Here is a 14,314-nt window from a genome sequence, read left to right as displayed (position 1 = left end):
CTCCTTTAGAGATACATCAAAGTTAGCTGAAGAGCTGCACTTGCCTTGAAAGGGGCTGCCAAACAGCTCTCCCTACCAGAATTCCCTCCTTTTATTCCTAGGTTTCCCTTCTACTACAGAGCTGGGAAAAGAAAGCTTGTTAGTGGGAACAAAGGATTCCATTAACTACTTTTGGACAGTGAACATAAGTTTTCCTTGGATATTCTAGATCCCAATTAAATTAAAACCATACCTACTATGACAGAAAGCGGACACCTCTCCCTCATTCTATATACATTTCTTAAGAAGTCCAAGTTCAAAATGCACATTATTTACCTTTTGCCAATATTTCTTCCCTGACTCGCTGCTTCTCCACTGCTGCTTCCATTCCTTCTTTTGATGCTCTAAACCTTCGGGAACGCTGCTGGTTCATTTTAGCACGTGGTGCCTGAAAACATTATTAGATAGTCATACCATACCATTCAAAATACATGTAATAAAATTTATCCATTATTTTCAATTAGTTGTTCTTTTAAAAATAATACACTAAAATGGAAAAGTAATATGCCTAATATCTAATATATCTAATAATCCTTTCATGACAATAAATCCTGAGAACTTAAATTTGGATGAAGACCTTAAAAGCTGGCCTCAGTCATGTACGTGAGTGACATGTAAAATGGACAAACATCCTAACAAGCCACTTAATACTATGGAGCCCACAATCCAAAGCCATTTCTACTGGGCTATGGTGCTTCAAGGCACCCAAGGACAGCTCACTTTACTCAAACACCCAGCCAGCATAAAATGAATAGATACTAGCACAGAACCAGGATCAAGAAGACCTTATGTCCATGCCTAAAAGAAGAATGGTCTCCAAACGAGATTCACCATGTCCCATAAAAACTAAAGAAAACAACTTCTTAATCTGTAGGACTTCAAGGTACTGTATGTCCCACAATAACCACTCTGTCTCTACAAGAAAGCAAAGCAACTAGAAAGGGAACAAGGTTTTAACTGAAAATACTTTTGAATTACTCTGACCAAATATAATTTAAAATCACTAGATAAGCTTGAATGAAATGAACTGGACTCTAAGATTTTGAAATTCCTGAACTGAGTTTTGGAACTGGAAGGGATTCAAGCATCCTGTCTACATAAAATAAGTTATTTAAATTCTCTTTTAAATAGTTCCTTTTCCTATAAAATAAGACCACCTAACCTAACTCTTTCAAGTACCATGTTCTTTGATCCACACATATATTTCAACAAAAACATGCTACGCACCTGAGCATACAGACAGACAGACAGACAGACGCTCATACAGGTATGCATACCGTTTATACTTGATCTAACAGTAAGGGAACATGGATGTAAAGTGACAGATTTTCTTCAAGACCTTTCACTAATATGAATGGAAATAAGCACCAAATAAAATATTCCGGTTCCCTCTATTCTTCACTGCACTTCAACTGCAACTTACCAAGTTATCAAGTAACTATGATTTTTCATTGTATAAAGAGAACCTCACAGAAAAATTAATCTTCTAGATTTTTAAAATCATTATATTAACCACTAGGATTACTAAATCTAAAAGAAAGATAATCTGTTTGTGTATAGCTAAATAAATTTAAGGGTTATGATTTACCTTAATTTTCCTTGAATGCTGATATATAGTTTGCTGGTTATTTATAAGCTAAGCTAGTTGATATGGGATATATCACCCTAGGTCAGTAAATTATTGCCCTCTTAAAGTATTCTGAGGACTAGTCACTGCCCATAGGAGAAAATCCAAACTCTTAAGCATGGCAATAAAGCCTTCTCAAGACATTGCTCTACTTCCCCTTCCAATCTAAAACAACTGTAATTGCTCAAATGTGTTAGTGTGGTCAAAGGCATGGGAAGTATATTTACTGGACCCATTTGAGAAATCCAGAAGCTCTTCGCTCTTCCTATCTATCTGATCCCCCTCCACTGCCCACCAATCTCCCATTATTCTTTATGCTTCAAGAAATGGGACAAAAGTCACCTCCTATCTCTTAGCTCCCTTAGTAGCACTGAATTCCTCTTCCCTCAGTATTGTGCACATGTTATTTAATACCTATAAAGCCCATGAGTACCTTGCTCATTTTAAGCCCTTCAAAAGAAAGGGCAGTCACCATTATCCCCAGTATCTCACAATATTTGGCACAAAACAGGTACAAGAAATGTCTGAATGCATGACTGAAGAATCAGGCTGCCTTTCTCAATTTCACCACAGTCAACATTTTTCATTATTTAGCTGACTTTAACTCTAGACACTCGGGAACACAGCAAAAACAAAAACAGAGGATTATAAGCTAACTTTTTCTTAGCACTTACCACTCCATCTATTGCCATGTATAGAAGTCGTCTTGGTCTTACAATATTGAAAAGTCTGTCAATGTACTCAAAAATTGCAACCATCATTTCGTCTTCATTTTTTGGTGCTGGTCTATAAGGACAAACAAACAACATAACAGAATACAATACTCCCCTGTAACTTCTGCTATCAGTGACAAAAATGGATTACGTACTTGTCTTCAGGGTGAGTACAGGGATGGATGATTCCATTCATATCCAAATACAGATTATCAAACTCCACATCATTTGGATTTGGTTTACTGGCATCAACAGGGATCTTTACACCATTGCATTCTTTTGGCTACAAGAAAAGTGACAATAATAGTTTGATTGTTCATGTCTAAAATATCCTAGGCTCAGTATAAACCCGTTTCACTTCTGAACTGGAAGTAAAACAGTTTAAGCCATCTTTAAATTATAAGGTAAGAAATGATTTTACTCCTTAAAGCAAACTAATGCAGATATCTGATCTGTGGAAAGTGGAATAGTTTCCAACACAAGTTAATCTCAACTATGTGAAGGATATTTATCAAAATCTCAAATTGTTCAGTTGTCCAAGTGAGAAACCATGGGAATCATCTTAGAATTCTTCTCTGCCCCCAACCCATTATCAGTAAGTCCATCAATCTAACCTGAAAAAAAGGCTTCTCCACTTCATTTCCTCAGTCCCACTGCTATGACCATCACTGCATCATCACTTGCCTCAAAGACTGACCCTTACTAGCCTTCTGGCCCACCACAGTATCATTCAGGCCAACCCTATCTCTTCTAAGTTCCTAGAAAACCCTCTTCCATCTCCTGCCTCTGCGTAGTTTCTCCTTCTGTCTTCCTGCCCACATCCACCTTCTGAAACCTTGCTGATTTTCCACAGTCTAGACTGAAATCAAATGTCACTCATTTTATAACTCTTCATACACATCCCTCAGAAAACTAACTGCTTCTCCTTCTGCATTTATTTACTTGAGAGAGAGAGAGAAGGCACGCGCGCCAAGTAGGAGGAGGGGCAGGAGAGGGAGAAACAGACTGCCCACTAGCAGGGAGCGATCCCAGGACCCTGGGATCATGACCTGAGCTGAAAGCAGGAACTTCATCGACTGAGCCACCCAGACACTCCTCAATTTTATTTTTGTAATGAATATTACCTTTGTTTTTTCTTCCAGAGCTTCAGTGAATAATAAGAATATGAGACCAAATTTTTACTGTTAGTAAGTCATTTAAAAAAAAAAAGTTCCCATAAAGCATATAAAAGCATCATTTGTAACAGCAAAACATTGTGAACTTAAAAGCCATCACGTACATCATGGATGAGCCTCAAAAACATTTTAAATGAAAGCCAGTCACCAAAGACCACAGAAGATTCCATTTATATGAAAAATCCAGGATAGATAAATCTATAGAGATAGAAACAGATGAGTTTCAATCTGGGGGTGGGGGAGGAGAAAAGTAATAGGAAATGAATGCAAATGGGTGCAACATTTCTTTGGGAGTGATAAAATGTTCTAAAATTAGGTAGTGGTAACAACTCTGTATACAAGCCACTGAATTGTACATTTTAAACAGGGGAATTTTACGACATATAAATTACATTTCAGTAAGACTATTAAAAAAAAAAAATTGAAAGGTCAACTTAATTAGTGAGAAAAAGAGCCCACAGAATGGATTAATGTTAAACTGTGGATGTCCATATACCAGAATGTCAGACACAAGGGAGAGTCAAAGAAATAAAGGACAGTCACAAATATATTTATACTGAGCCAAAAACAGATAAACAAAAAACAAAACCAAAATCCACCAAGCTTCAGAAGAAAACAAACAGTACCATTTATAGAAAGTTCTAAAACAAAAAAAATAATAACAGGTATTGTTCAGGGCTGAGTACAACATACACAGTGAACGCCTAAGAAGAAAAGCAAGGGAACAATTTTGAGACCCTGGTTGTTATCTCTGAGAGAGGGAAAGGAATGAGACCGCATTTTAATGTACATTTATAATTGCGAGACAAGACAATCACAAAAGGGATTTAAGGAAGGAACAGAGAGAACAGCAGCTTTCAGATACTGCTCTGTACACATATACTTGTGTATCAGGAAAAAGGGCCTGATCAGAATGAATACGATAAAAATGGTCAGGAAAGTAAGAGGTCAATTTTGGTGGCATCTATTTCAATAGAGGACAACCTGATAAACTCTCCCCTCAAAAAACAAAAACAAACTCTACAAAGGCAGTCAGCTATCAACCTCTCCATCTAGCCTCTACACTCCAAAGTCCACACATTTCTTTCTCTGCATCAAGCCAGACACCACTCTCGGGTGAATCAAGACTCACCATTTTTAAGTTCCCCAGGAAATCAGGTTAAAAATATTTAAGACTTGGCCATATGATATCAGTTGCAATAACTCATATCTGCTTTTACAGAGTGAAAGCAGCCATAAACAATATGGCTTCATAGCCAATGTGTTCCAATTTAACTGTGTGTACAAAAACAGGAGGCCATTGGCTTGCTAATAGCCTCTGCCCTTTGTCCGTAGTACACCACTAGGCATACTGCAGCTCCTCAATGAATGCTGAGTATATAGCTGCATGAGAATTTCTATTTATACTACCTAGAAAATGAAGCATGTTTCAGGGAAGCGGGGGAGGAGGGGCAGGTGGGAGGGAGGCATTAATTTTGGGAAAAAAAAGAGGGCATTCCAGGAATTTCCAGTAAGAAGACTGTGAATATATTTTCCTCTCAGAATTACTGCAGATATATTCAACATGCTAATTACACAAATTTAGAGTTTCTTCAAGAGAAGACTTTGATGCTCAACAAAGGAATTCACTCCTTTAAAAGCCTTGCCAAATACAATGCCAATGTGTCTCTTGCTGGTTAAAGAGAGATCTTAATCAAAGGGCAGATAAAAGGAGCCACTCTGAACCCCAAAATCAATTAATGAAAATAATCTTTTGGGTTTTCCAAATGATAGACGGAGCATACACTGCAGCCTTCCCTTTCTAACCCAAGACCATGAGACTAACAACAAACAAACATCCACAACTCAGAATCTGTGACAGAAAACCAGAGTTCTCTGTGGCTGAAAACTTGTGAGGGATATCTGAAATGTGGAAAACTAGAACATCTGACAGCTAAAACATGCAGACAGGAGCTTTCCTGCCAAGAAGTGGGTAAACACAAAAGGTCTCCAGACCCAGAGAGGGACTCAAGGGACAGCTTCTGGATAACCCATCAGCACCAGCAGCACTAACAGCCAGGAGAGTCAGTCCCCTGCATTCTCCCCCTTCCTTACCACTCGGGTCCCACAGGGACCAAGGAAGATGGGTGCTTGAGGAGGAAAGACAGTGCAGCACCCAGGCTGACTGACTTGTCCCAGAGAAACAGGTACACCTACCCAGAAGGCTGGCAGTCAAGGCAGTTCTTGCCTAGCAAGAAGACTTGTCCTTTTCATGGAAAAAAGGGTATATATATCCCAAATAGGCAGTTTGAGAAATCATCCTATTTGTTTGATAAAGATCCCAAGCAATCAAGGTAAAGAAAATATTTTAAAAAGTAAAGATAGTACAAAGACACAAATAGTGAGTATGTATAAAAAAATATTCCACAGGGGCACCTGGATGGCTCAGTCCTTAAGTGTCTGCCTTCATTCCGCTCAGGTCATGATCCCATGGCCCTGGAATCCAGCCCTGCATCAGGCTCCCTGCTATGCGGAAGGCCCACTTCTCTCTCTCCCACTTCTCCTGCTTGTGTTCCCTCTCTCACTGTGTCTCTGCCAAAAAATAATAAAACCTCAAAAAAAAAAAAGATACTCCACAGGTTTTAACATAAACCACTCAAAATTAATTTCACATCAACTTACTGTTCTACTAACCTTACAAGGCTTTCTGGCTCCTCAAACGTGAGGCAGAAACCACTACTTTTAGTAATAGCTAAGTAGATGCAGTTCTGCTTAAGCCTGCCTAATATTTAACAGCAGCATTAGAAAAATCATGAATCCTAGCTGAGGTTCCACTGTAAATAAAGTTCCCGCTATTGAAGTCAGATACCAAACTACAGAACTCAGTTTTAGATTTCCTTAGTCAGACTTCCCCAGCCAGCTAGTTTGAGAAGAGAACCAGGGTATAAGATAGCTGGGAGGAACCTTCGTTTGGTTGGAACAAATAACCCATATTAACCTCAGAAAGTAACCCCTGGAAAGAACCAGTTTGACTGGATTGTCTATAGAGAAACTTATGTCCCAGGGCAATAATGAAAACAAAAGAGCAAAGCACCAAAATTAGCGGAGTTAAAAGGCTGGGTGTGACCAGAGAAAGTGGGAGAGAACCCCCTCCCTATACCACAGGTCATCCCAGGGTGGCTATGGGCAGGCCCCAAACTATACCTCCCTAAGGAGGTATCTGATCTTTTAGAGCCATGTAACACAGTGAGAAAGAAACGTAGTTCACTACACTAATCTAACCAGTAAGTAAACTAGGAACACATAACAAGCCCTGGAATGGGGCAGGGAGGGGACACCAGTACCCAGAAGTGCTACAGTATATTATCTAAAATGTCCTGTTTGCATCAAAAATCTACTAGATATGCAGAAAAACAGAAAAGAATAAACCACAGACCAGAAAAAGACAAGCTACAAAAAACACCTGTATATCCAGATTTCATAATGAACAGAAAAGATTTTAATGTAGTTATTATAAAAGTATGCCTAAGGGAAAAAAGGTAGGATTATAATCTGTTTCAAATAGAGAATGTTAACAAAAATAAAAATTAGGGGGCGCCTGGGTGGCTCAGTGGGTTGAAGCCTCTGCCTTCGGCTCAGGTCATGATCTCAGGGTCCTGGGATCGAGCCCCGCATCGGGCTCTCTGCTCGGTAGAGAGCCTGCTTCCTCCTCTCTCTCTGCCTGCCTCCTTGCATACTTGTGATCTCTGTCTGTCAAACAAATACATAAAAATAAAAAATATCTTTAAAAAAATTAAATTAAAATTAAAATTGAAAATAAAAACACTGTAATTCTGGAGTTGCAAAGCACAGTAACTTTAAAATCTCACCTAAGACACCCAACAGATTTGAACAAGCAAAAGAATTAGAAAACTGAGATAGATGAACAGACATTACACAAACCAAAGAGCAGAAGAGGAAAAAAAAGAAAAAGAAAAAGGAAAGAAAACCTGAGAGAATATGGGACACAATGAAATCATGAACACACATGTAAACGGAGTACCTACTAGGAGAGAGGAACAGAAAAAATATTCAAGAAAATGATAACCAAAAAAATTCCCAAATGTATTGAAAAACAATAGCCTGAACATGCAAGAAGCTCCAAGAGCACCACGTAAAATAAACATAAAGAGAACCACAGATGGACACATAAGAGTAAAAATGCTGAAGATGAAAGATAATGAGAAACCTTTAAAAGAATCCACAGAATGAGTCACTTACAAGGGAACTGCAATGAGATCAGCAGCTGGCTCCTAGCAGAAATAACAGAATCAAGAGAGGGCAATGGGATAACATAAAGTCCAGAATGCAAAACCTGTTAGCCAAAAGTCTTAAACCAAGGAAAGTTACTGCTCTGAAATGAAAGTGAAGGGACTGGCTGGCTCAGTCCTTAGAGCATTTGACTCTCAATCTCAGGTTAAGAGTTCAATCCCCATGCTGGGTGCAGAGGCTACTTAGAATTAAAACAAAACAAAACAACAACAATAAAAAACGGAGACTGCCAGATAAACAAAAACTGGGAGAATTTGTTGATAGCAAAACCAACTTAAGAAAATACTAAAGAAAGTTCTTTAGGCTGAAGTAAACACAATAAAGGTAAATACGCATATCTTTAATCCTTTCTTTTCTTAACTGATTTAAAAAGCAATTGGATTAAATGTACATTAATGTACATTATTATATAATGTACTAAGGCTTCTAACACAATGTAATGTAAGTGCAATGTATTTCCCAGTAACAGCACAAATGGAGATGGAGTGGGAGCAAAGATGCCATGGGCTAAGAAAGTTCCTGTAAATAGTATAGTCATAATTATAATAATGCACTGCTGGGTTTGTAACATTAATAAGTCTAATATGTATAACGGCAATACCACAGAAAAGGGAAAGTGGGAATCAAGCTATGTAGCAGTAAAGGTGCTATAAATTACTAGAATTAAACTACTATAAATCTAAAGGTGATAAGATGTACAACTGACCCTTGAACAACATGGGTTTGAACTGCGCAGGTCCACTTATACAAGGACCTTAAGAGTGGAGAGCAGGGACGCCTGGGTGACTCAGTGGGTTAAGCCGCTGCCTTCGGCTCAGGTCATGATCCCAGCACCCTGGGATCGAGTCCCACATCGGGCTCCTTGCTTGGCAGGGAGCCTGCTTCTCCCTCTGCCTCTGTCTGCCATTCTGTCCGCCTGTGCTCGCTCTCTCTCCCTCTCTCTCTGACAAATAAATAAATAAAATATTAAAAAAAAAAAAAAAAAAAAGGAGTGGAGAGCAAAAGCTGTAAAACATTTATTTACAAATGCCCACCGCAGTCTTCATGGGACCAAACTGAAGGTGACCTGCTGCCCTCTGAGTAGCGGAAGAGGCCAGCTAAGCCTGTCAGGAGAGTCCCAGGAGAGCCCTCAGAGAACCCCAGAACCAGGTAGGGCTGCAGGTCACCACATGTGCTGATGGGGTGGTTGGACTGAGTGCCCTGGGCTGGCAGGCATGAGGTCAGACCCAAGCTGAGGAATCCACCCAAAGAGCAGGCACAATATTGCACAGGGAGCAGTCTTGTACCTCAGGCCCCTCTTGCATCAGGCATAAACTCCTCCCCACAGCTGTGCCCCACCCCTGTGGCCTCCCAGAAGTTAGTACACTTACATATGGCCACAGCTATGGCCACAGGCTGGTGGTACACCTAAGCAGATGAGGCAGCTTTTCTGGGCTTCCAGATCATTGTTGCTGCTCGTAGGCCTGCCTGGTGGTTGCTGCTCCTGAGCCCAGGCCACCAGGCTGCAGAACATCTGTGGGCCAGGCCCACTTATATGCAGGTTTTTTTCAGTAAATATAGGTATGTTACTATAAATGTATTTTTCCCTTCCTTATGATTTTTCTATTAACATTTTTTAAAAGATTTTATTTATTTATTTATTTGACAGAGAGAGAGAGAGAGATATCACAAGTAGGCAGAGAGGAGGGGTGGGGGGAAGCAGGCTCCCTGAGAGCAGAGAGCCCTCCCTATGTGGGGCTCAATCCCAGGACCTTAGGATCATGAACTGAGCTGAAGGCAGAGGCTTTAACCCACTAAGCCACCCAGGTACCCCTCTATTAACATTTCTTTCCTCTGGCTTACTTTACTGGAAGAATACAGTATATAATACAGACACAAACTATGCATTTATTGACTATTTGTTATCAGTAAAGCTTCCGGTCAAGAGTAGGCTATTAGCAGTTAAGTTTTGGGGATTCAAAAGTTTATAGGCAGATTTTCAACTATGTGGGGGGCCAGTAACCCTAACCCTCAAGTTGCTCAAGAGTTAATGGCATTTGGCAAACCCTAGAGCAACCACTTAAAAAAACACTCAAAAAAATATAGTGAAAAAAAAGTCAGTAATGAAAGTTAAGTTTTACATTATAAAATAAATATGGAAAACAGAAAGTGAAACAATAGATATAAATCCAACTACATCAATAACATTAAATGTAAATGGATTAAAGAATCCAATCAAAAGTAAGAAACTGTCAGACCGGATTTTTAAAAAAATCTAATTATGTTATTTATAGGTACAAGTGCTTACAGGAGACACACTTGTGATTCACAGATAGAAAATGAAAGTAAATGGATAGGAACACCATGCAACAGCAACCACAAGAAAGCTAGAATTGTCATATCAGTATCAGACAAAATACACTTAAAAAAAAAAGTTACCAGAAATGGTATTTCATAATGATAAGAGGATCAATCCATCAATAATTATAACAATTAAAAACATACATGCTCATAGTAACAGAGCATCAAAATACATGAAGCTTTCCAAAGCCAGTGCAAGAAAGGAAACAATAGAACAGAATAAATCTAGGAGCTGGTTCTTTGAAAAGATAAGCAAAAGAGATAAACTGTTAGCCAGACTCACCAAGAAAAAAAGAGAGAACTCAAAATCTGAAATGAAAAAATAAAAATTACCAACATCACACAAAGGATTATAAGAGAATAGTGAAAAATTATATCCTGACAAACTGCAGAGCCTAGAAATTGGTAAATTCCTAGAAAAATATAAACTACCCAAGCTGAATCAGAAAGAAATAGAAAATTTGAACAGACTGGTTACTGGCAATGAAACTGTATCACTAGCGATGCCTGAGTGGCTCAGCAGGATTAGTGTCTGATCCCTACTTGCTGGTGCAGGTCATAATCTCAGGGTTGTGAGATTGAGGCCACAGAGGCTCTAGGATGGGTCTGGAGTCTGCTTAAGATTCTCTCTCTCCCCCTCTGCAGTCCCCTCCCATCCCCATACTTAAAGAAGAGTTAATACCCATTCCTCTCAAACTATTCCAAAAATAACAGAAGAGGAAGGAAAGCTCCCAAATTTATTCCAGGATGCCAGCATTACCCTGATACCAAAAGCAAATAAAAACTCTACCAAAAAATAAAACTACAGGCCAATATCTCTGGGGAACATAGAAGCAAATACCCCCCAACAAAATATTAGCACACCAAACGAACAATATTAAAAAAAAAAAAACATTCACCATAATCAAACGGGATTTATTCCAGAGATTCAAGGATTCAAATGTGATTCGATATTCATAAATGAATCAATATTATACATCACATTAACAAGAAAAAAGAAGATATAAACCATACAATCATTTCAATAGATGCAGAAAAAGCACTTGATAAAGTATAACATCTACTGGTGACTTAAAAAAAAAACCAAAAAACTCAATAAAGCAGATTTAGAGCACAACTCCACGTAATAAAGACCATATGGGGGTGTCTGGGTCACTCAGTGGGCTGAGCATCTGACTCTTGATTTCAGTACAGGTTATCTCAGGTCTTGAGATCAAGTCTTGCATCGGGCTCCATACTCAGTATGGAGCCTGCTTGGGATTCTCTCTCTCCCCCCACTGGCCCTCCTCTGCTCAAATAAATAAATTTAAAAACATAAAAATAAAAAATAAAGACCATATATGAAAAACCCACAGTCAACATCATACTCATTGATGAAAACCTGAAAGCTTTTCTTCTAAGATCAGGAAAGAGGAGGATGTCTACTCTCACCACTTTTATTCAACATGATACTGGAAGTCCTAGCCACAACAATCACACAAGAAAAAGAAATGAAAGGCACCCACACTGGTAAAAAAGTAAATCTATTACTGTTTGCAGATCATATATTATACACAGAAAACCCTAAAGTCTCCACCAAAAAACTATTAGAACTGATAAATAAATTCAGTAAAGTCACAGGACACAGGACACAAAACTAATATACAAAAATCCACTGTATTTTATGCATGAATAATGAAGTAGCAGAAAGAGAAATTTAAAAACTCATTTATAGTTGCACCCCAAATAATAAAATCCCTAAGAATAAACATAACCAAGAAGGTTTAAGGCCTGTGCTCTAAAAACTATAAAGTACTGATGAAAGAAACTGAAAATGACACAGATATTCCATACTCAGGGACTGAGAAAACCAATACTGTTAAAATGTCCACACTATTCAAAGCAATCTACAGATTTAATGCAATCCCTATCCAAATACCAATAACACTAGTCACAGAACTAGAACAAATAATACTAAAGTATGTAGCGGATCACAAAAGACCCCAAATAGTCCAAGCAATTTTGAAATAAAGGTACAAAACTTCGGGTATCATGATCCCAGATTACAAGATGTACTACACCAAGCTGTAGTAATCAAAACAGTATGGTACTAGCACAAAGAAAAAGAGGCACAGATCAATGGAACAGAATAGAGAGCTATGAAATAAACCAATGCATATATGGTCAATTAATCTATGACAAAGAAGGCAAGAATATACAATGGGGAAAAGACAGTCTCTTCAACAAATGGTGTTGGAAAAACTGAACATCTGCATGCAAAAACAGAAACTAGACCACTTTCTTACACGACGCACAAAAATAAACTCAAAATGGATTAATAAAGGACCTAAAGGTGAGATCTGAAACCATGAAACTGCTAGGGGAAAACACTTCCAATAATTCTCTGACACTGGCCATAGAAATAGTTTTCGAGATACATCCCCTCAGGCCAGGAAAACAAAAACAAAATTAAACTGCTGGAACTATACAAAAATGAATGCACAGTGAAGGAAATCATCAACAAAACAAAAAGACAACTTAGCAAAACAGAAGACATCTGCAAATGAGATGTCCTATAAGGGGTTATTATCCAAAACATATAAAGAACTTATACACCCCCAACAACCACCCCCCAAAATAATCCAATTTAAAAATAGGCAAAGGCCGGGGGGGCCAGGGTGGCTCAGTGGGTTGAGCCTCTGCCTTTGACTCAGGTTGTGGTCTCGGAGTCCTGGGATCAAGCCCCGCATCAGGCTCTCTGCTCAGCGGGGTGGGGGGAGGGGTGTCTGCTTCCCCCTCTTTCTCTGCCTGCTTCTCTGCCTACTTGTGATGTCTGCCTGTCAAATGAATAAATAAAGTCTTTTAAAAAAAAAAAAATAGGCAAAGGCCCTGCAAAGACATTTTTCCAAAGAAGACATACAAATGGCCAACACAGGGCAAGATGCTCAACACTACTAATTTTCAGAAAACTGCAAATCAAAATCACAACAAGATATTCCATATCTGTCAGAATGGCTAAAATCAACACAAGAAATAACAAGTGCTGACGAGGATGTGGAATAAAAGAAACTCTTCTGTGCTGCTGGTAAGAATGCAAATTGGTGCAGCCACTCTGGAAAGCAAGCTGGAAGTTCTTCGAAAAATTAAAAACAGAATTACCATATTATCCAGTTAATTCCACTACTGGGTATTTACCAGAAGAAAACAGAAATGCTAATTTTAAAAGACACATGCACCCCTATGTTTACTGCATTATTTACCACAGCTAACACATGGAAATGACCCAAGCGTCCATCCACAAATGAATGGATAAAGAAACTGTGATACACACACACACACACACACACACACACACATACACACACACAATGGGATATCACTCAGTCATTAAAAATGAGATCTTGCCATTTGCAACAACATGATAGACCAGCAGGATATAATGCAAAGTGAAATCAGTTAAATAGTGAAAGACAAGTACCATATTTCACTTGTACGTGGAGTACCAGGAACAAAACAAAAAACAAAGACAAAAAGACCGTCAAAAAACAGACTCATGTAAGAATACAAACTCATGGTGGCCAGAGGGGAGATGGGTGAAGGGATGGGTGAAACATAAATGGGATTTATAATGCATTTTTCCTGACGAGCACTGAGTAATGTACAGAATTCTTGAATCATACTGTACATGCAAAACTAACAGTGCGTACATCTGAATACCACTGTGTTCTAATTACACTTAAATTAAACAAGAACTATTATTAAAAAACTTTTTAAAACACAAATCTTTTAATAAATGACAAAAGTGAAAAAATAGACAATTCAACAGTAATAGCCTGCTTCCCCTGCCCCTCCTGTCTCTGCCTACTTGTGATCTCTGTCAAATAAATAATTAAAATCTTAAAAAAAAAATAAGGAAACAGATGACGTGAACAACACTCTTCCTTTTCATTTCTTTAACTAACATGTAACATTTTATTTGCTTCAAGGGTACAGGTCTGTAAATCATCATTCTTACACAACTCTACTTTTGTGTATACAACGTACTCTCCCCTGTGTCTATAACCCATCCACCATATCCCTCCCTCCCCACCCCCCAGCAACCCTCAGTTTGTTTCCTGAGATTAAGAGTCTCTTTACAGTTTGTCACCCTC

At 38.6% G+C, this 14,314-nt stretch overlaps 1 protein-coding gene across 1 annotated transcript in view; it reads right to left on the bottom strand.

Moving 5' to 3' along the window:
* XRN2 (5'-3' exoribonuclease 2) overlaps positions 1–14,314 on the bottom strand; it is a 91,591-nt gene that overhangs the window by 58,036 nt on the left and 19,241 nt on the right. Inside the window, exons 2-4 of the mRNA XM_032351560.1 lie at positions 2,535–2,662; positions 2,341–2,452; positions 316–427 (exon numbers count right to left, since the gene is read on the bottom strand). Coding sequence (XP_032207451.1) covers positions 316–427; positions 2,341–2,452; positions 2,535–2,662 — 352 coding nt within the window. The remainder of the gene's footprint in view (positions 1–315; positions 428–2,340; positions 2,453–2,534; positions 2,663–14,314) is intronic.

The sequence above is a fragment of the Mustela erminea genome, chromosome 7, assembly GCF_009829155.1.
Source record: "Mustela erminea isolate mMusErm1 chromosome 7, mMusErm1.Pri, whole genome shotgun sequence".
Classification (NCBI taxonomy): Eukaryota; Metazoa; Chordata; class Mammalia; order Carnivora; family Mustelidae; genus Mustela; species Mustela erminea.
This window is presented reverse-complemented; position numbering and strand designations above follow the sequence as displayed.